The sequence below is a fragment of the Schistocerca gregaria genome, chromosome 11 (genome assembly GCF_023897955.1).
Source record: "Schistocerca gregaria isolate iqSchGreg1 chromosome 11, iqSchGreg1.2, whole genome shotgun sequence".
NCBI lineage: Eukaryota > Metazoa > Arthropoda > Insecta > Orthoptera > Acrididae > Schistocerca > Schistocerca gregaria.
Genome location: NC_064930.1, coordinates 39,442,971 through 39,448,970, shown reverse-complemented (window position 1 = coordinate 39,448,970; position 6,000 = coordinate 39,442,971). Strand labels below are relative to the sequence as shown.

The 6,000-nt window shown below is 38.3% G+C and overlaps 1 protein-coding gene across 2 annotated transcripts in view; it reads right to left on the bottom strand.

Annotated features, from left to right (window-relative positions):
• Positions 1-450: 450 nt before the first annotated feature.
• The window catches only part of LOC126295173 (zinc finger protein 492-like), a 113,780-nt gene continuing 108,230 nt past the window's right edge, over positions 451-6,000 (bottom strand). Inside the window, exon 9 of one of the 2 annotated variants that reach the window (XM_049987475.1) lies at positions 451-891. In XM_049987475.1, the coding sequence (XP_049843432.1) occupies positions 788-891 (104 nt within the window). In that variant the 3' untranslated portion in view covers positions 451-787. The remainder of the gene's footprint in view (positions 892-6,000) is intronic. The other variant, XM_049987480.1, reaches the window with a different exon arrangement.

The following is a 6,000-nucleotide window of genomic DNA, read 5'->3' as shown; positions in this document are numbered from 1 at the left end:
CAATGTAGAAAGAGAAGTTAAGATTTATTTAAGGAACAACATATTTCAAATGTTATCTGTACCGTAAAAAGGTTAGAGTTGTAACAGATTATGTAGCATTAAAATGGCTGTTAGGATTAAAGAATACTTCCAATAGGTTGTCACGTTGGGCAGTAAGACTAAGTGAAGTTGATTTTGAAGTTATGCATAAATGTGGGAAGAATCACAGAAATATGGGCACGTTAAGTAGAAAAGTAGCAGCATTACATATTGGGGGAATAAGCATAAGAATGGCAAGCTGCACAAAAAGTAGATGAAGCATTAAGCAGTATTTTAAGCAGTCATATTTTTGTATGGAGGATGTGTTGCTATATAAAGAAACCAAGTTGGGGCCGCAGGTGAAGCTAAGGAATAGCATGCTACAACAAGCTCAAAATCACATATTAGCGGGTCATGGAGGTTGCCTATCTACCAACAGAAGAGTAGTGAAAAGGTATTGATAGGGGCACAAGCACATAGACGTAAACCAGTATGTGTGGAACTGCATACAGTGCACACAGAGAGCGGATTTGTGTCCAACGAGAGTACCATTGCAGGGTTACCTGAAGCATAAGGTTTTTCTGAGGATAGATGTTTCGGTCCATTGAAAAAAACACCTGCAGGGAATTAGTACATACTCATAATCATAAATCATTTTTCATGATACTTTGAAATTGTCACAATGTCAAACTAACAGGCAGAAACAGTGGCACAAGCTCTTTTGTTCCGAACAGTCATTACTATTTCACTGTCAAAGAGTGTCCCTTGATTACTCCTTGGACCGGACATACGGCTTCCAAGGCATACGCGGTCCCCACTTGTCAGGGTCGCTCATCTGACGGCGCTCCAGGCTTCTCGTGACAGCTGTCCTACCTGCGCACACAAATACCGGTGGCGCAGTAAAAAAGGCTCTCTCACCTTCGTCGTTAAAATACTGGGTGTTCGAAATGGTGGACAGCCAAGTGTTTCTAGAATTTACCCCGAAATTCTCGAAGCACTATATATCCCTCCTTTTAGATCGAACGCGCAACATTTTACACATATGCATTCTACATATTAAAATTACACAAGATGATACCACAATTACAAACTGTGAACCTTTCAGTCCAGGTTGGAGTTACCTCTGTTTTTTGTTCCTCTTCCAATAGTAAATTCCAGGTGCACATGATTCACGAACATTCTTTTGCTTTGTTCTTACTTCCTGTACTACTCTTTTTTCTAAGTATGTACTTAATTATAACTTATTGTAATCTGGAGAAACTCTGGGTAGAATAAAAGTGTTCCCTTCTTGGATATTTGTAAACCTGACAAGGCTAGTGGAATAGAGAATTCAAACTTACCAGAATAATCTCTATAAACATGCGACTTCTGTCACGATACTGCCCCTTTTTTCCTTTTGGAACAGTACTGATATCTCACATGAGTTGATCCTAGGAGTGCCCTTTCTACTTCCGTTTGGGTAGGTACACCCCTTTTTAATTCCTAATCTATGGTACACAGGTCATCCCCATCTTGGTGCCACTGCTGCACAGTATAGGTTAGCCTCTCTTGGGTCTGCCTATCTGCGCCTTACCATCCAATAAATGCTTGGTGCGCCCTCCTTCTCCTTCCTGATTAGGCCTCCTGGTTCATTGCCCTAGCACACATCTTTATGTATACTATTCTTAAATATTCTCTGGTCAGATTACCAATCTACTTTACACCCATATTCCATTTTCTAATGCATCATCTTATACTCTAGAGTCCTCTTTCACTCCTCACTTTTGCTATATAAATAGAGATCATGCACACACCTAGTAGATGCTATGTCTATGTGTATTTACTTACTTTCTTCCAATTGAACATGTAAATATATGTTAGAGCTACATAATTAACGATGCAGTACTATCACATATCAGCAATGTAGTATGAGCATCGATTCAGATGGACATATATCTATATTTCTCTACATATCTTGGCGGGTCTGCCATCGCTTTTAGCTTTCTAATTCGAAATTTTCATGTTTGCATCTAAGTTTAATTTTGTGTGTATGTCGATATGTTTTCATGCAGCCTGGTTCTTTGGCCTACTTATTTTAAATAAGTTGAAGGTTATAGGAAACCACAGAAAGTAAGAAGGACTTTAGCAATAGAAGTGTATGCATATGGAAAGAGGGAAAGGTGGACTGGTACTCAGAAAATAAGTAAGAAAGGGAGAAGTAGAAATGGTTGCTAAGATCGAAGAAGAGAAAGAAGATAGCCCTAAAGACAGGAAATTCTTCCCACCGCCCTTCCCCAGGATCCCCACTTCACCGATACTTAAGTGAGGAACCGGAGAGTGTATGATGTTAAACGTCACCTAAAGAATGGACATTCTCACCTTCACCTTTGAAGTCCCCGAAGAAAGATCTTAGCAACTCCTGTGGAATAGCATATGGTGAAGAATCAGTCACACTTGTCTGCGAGGGTTGTGTGAAAGGTGTGGTGTGGTGTGGTGTGGTGTGGTGTGTGTGTGTGTGTGTGTGTGTGTGTGTGTGTGTGTAGCGTTAACGTTGTGTACCTACACTAACAACCCCCTTTCAAAATTGGTAGAATCCCTCCCCATTCATATGCTATCTCACCAAAAGGTATAAAATACTCTATAAAAATAGAACATTTATAGACTTAAGTCAGATAGTTATTTTACCAGTTAGTCACTTCACATTATATCTTATACACACATAAGATACCCTGTTCACTTTATTCATCTAGGTATTATACAGTACCATCATAACATATCTTCTTCTAGAATGTTATTCTGTTAGTTTTACCTCATGCTTAGGTGTTACTGTTTACTGTGACTCCTTAAAGTAGTCATAACAGTACAGTCACAATCAGTCACTTAAATACTAATATGATAGGATAGTTTATGAGGTTATAAATAGATTACAAAATTGTCGAAGATTTAAAGGGAATTCAGTGTAGGAAAACTAATTGTGGAAGTAACACTGCACCCAACTCAGCTTCGATGGTCGTCACTCCCCCATTAACACAGAATGTTAACGTTCCTGGGGAATACACCACATTATATCTTTAACACTATATTTTCCTTTTTCTTCTCCAGTTGTATGATTCACTAAGAATAAGGTTTTTGTGTGGATTACCCATTGTACTCGGTAAGGCTCCACACACTTTTGAAAAAATTTATGCGTTTCTCTCTTCAAGGCAGAGCTCTGAAGATTTTGTTTTACTAAGACTAGATCTAACTTATATTGAGGTTCTATAGCAATCTCGTTCCTCCCCCCATGAACCATGGACCTTGCCGTTTCAAGACAACTAGCACCTGTGAACACTCTATAAATACTGCCGATCAATCAACTTGATTGCGAAGCCGCCGATCCTTGGTACCCTGTTGCTATTGCCTCTACACGAGTACTGTCTCTTGCAGCATGCAAGCAGAAACGACCAGACAATGAGTACTACCATCTCTGTCTTTTCACAGATTTAATTCTCCTTCACTGCATTAAAAACACTGTTCATCCTGTGAACAAACAGTCACAGTACCACTCCACATTGCTATACAAGTTTGGTTTAATAGAGGTGCAGCTGTGTTGAAAACAAATTTGGTACCCCTGATCAGACTGATGATGATCGCTGTGATAAAGCTCCCCAGCGAGCTTCGTTCTTTGTTACGCAGTATCATGAAATCCTAGTATCCTGGCATGTGCAGCTCAATCACATTGAAGACAAATTTTGGTTACCAACTGACAAATCCATAATATAGCCGCTGTGCTAATACTGAAATACTAAGAACTTAAAAATGCGATCCAGTGTGACTCAATAACTGCACACAGGGAACTCTGCAAACTGACTGCTACTTTGGAAGGGACCAAAGCCTTACAGATCTTGTTGCATAACACCCACGCAACACTTGCATGTTAACACTGTGCATACTTCCATTCAGTCAAGACTGTAACAGAGCCTCAGCCCTAACTTAGTGCCAGCTGAAACCTTACAGCAAACCATAGCTAATAATTCATTTCATACATCAGTACACATGCAAATGATGTACTCCATCTAGGAATCAACCTTTCTGTATTATTGCACTGCTGCTGTTGTACAACTGTCATGATCTACAGATGTTTTAAATGTGCAGATATCATTGTCCATAACTTGCACCAGTCGCAAATTTGAGTGTTATCACCTTCTCTTTCTCTGTCGCCTGTGTGGCTGCCTATGAACGCAATGTTTGGCAAAGGGGCATCCTGATTGTTTCCAAGGATTGTCCATCACACTGTCATGTAGTTCAAGTTTCAACTGTGCACTCACACTAATTATTACAAGCCTCATACCTTATTACTCTACATTAGTGCATTGTGAAATTGCATTGCTTTTAGGGGAAACTACAGAATTCCCTTGCTCTCACATTGTTGTTTCAATGCACAAATCTTTATTTATGCCCACTGGGAAAAGATTACTGTATTTGGTAGCACAGTCAAATATAGCAGCAGTTCTCTGCTATGACCATGCATTTACACTCCAGACGTCTCGAGTTTCTCTAACAGTAGATTTTTATTCAATGTTCTTACTATGATGTATCACACCCACCATTAGGTTATTTGCTCGTTTAACTTACATACAGAATAGCATTTAAATTTTTCTTCTAATTTTCCTGAAACATCTTTTGTGCTGGCACCCAATCCACAGTCTGCCTACACTATCAAAAAAATCGAAGACTCACCTTCTGCAAAACCATTGATGAATACTAGCTTGGAGAAATTGCAAGTTACCATTGACCATGGCATTGCATACATCACTGAGTGGAGTAAGCTGGAATTCCTACATAGAGTGGTTGCCCCGGTGTCATGTATCTTCCAGTCACTGTAGTTGTCCTCAGAATGGTTATATGGATCATACGTAATCCAGGATACTGTGAACTATTCAGATCACCGAACCAGTGGTGCACAAGCAGCAGCTGTTAAGTAATTTTATACTTAAGTAGATTTTGGATCCTGGCGCAATTCAGTCATGACTCTCGTTTATGACTAAGCATGAGGAGATGGGATGCTAATATGTATTAGATTGTTTTCATTGTATAATTTTGTTATTTTGCGTATTTTGCAACATGGGCGAGCATTAAATTCCACTTAGTTAAGGACCAAACCAATGATATAGGATTTTATAACCAATATCAATTATGTTACTTAGTTATTGAGTTAGTTACGTGTTCCATTGATCAATAGCATGGAAAAACTATTATGATGTGGAACGTGTCAAATGCACAAGAAATGCGCACAGGAAACAAGTTGCTTTTTTTGTTTACATTATAGTGTTTACATTACCTAAATATTTCTATTATTTACCCCATTCCCTTAAATGGCACAAAATACATATATTATATCTCCAGATTTATTTAATCATATTCAAGAATTCATCTATGGTATAGAAGGAGTTGTCAAGGAGTTATGATTTAAATTTGTTTTTGAAACTATTACTGCTCTCTGTCAGACATTTTATTTCATCTGGTAATTAATCGAAAAGTTTTATCGCAGCATATTTTACCCCTTCTGTGCCAAAAATAGGTTAAGTAAAGGATAGTGTAGGTCTGTCTTTCTCCTGATATTGTAATCATGAATGCCACTGTTGATTTTAAACTGGTCCATGTTTTTGAGAAAAAATTTCATTACTGAGTAAATGTACGGTGAAGCAGTTGTAAGAATTCCTTACCTTTTAAACAGATGCCTACAAGATGTGCGACTATGAACCCCACACATTATTTTAACTACTTTCTTTTGACCAATGAATACCTTTTGCCTAAGTGTTGAGTTCACCCAGAATATTATTCTGTATGACATCAGAGTGTGGAAGTATGCAAAGTATGTTAGCTTACTAATTTCTACATCCTCAAAATTGGCAATTATTTTGATTGCAAAAGTTGCTGAACCTAGTCGCTTTAGGAGATCAAAACACGAATTTTCTAATTAAGATTATCATCTATATGTACACCCAAAAACGTAGTATGCTC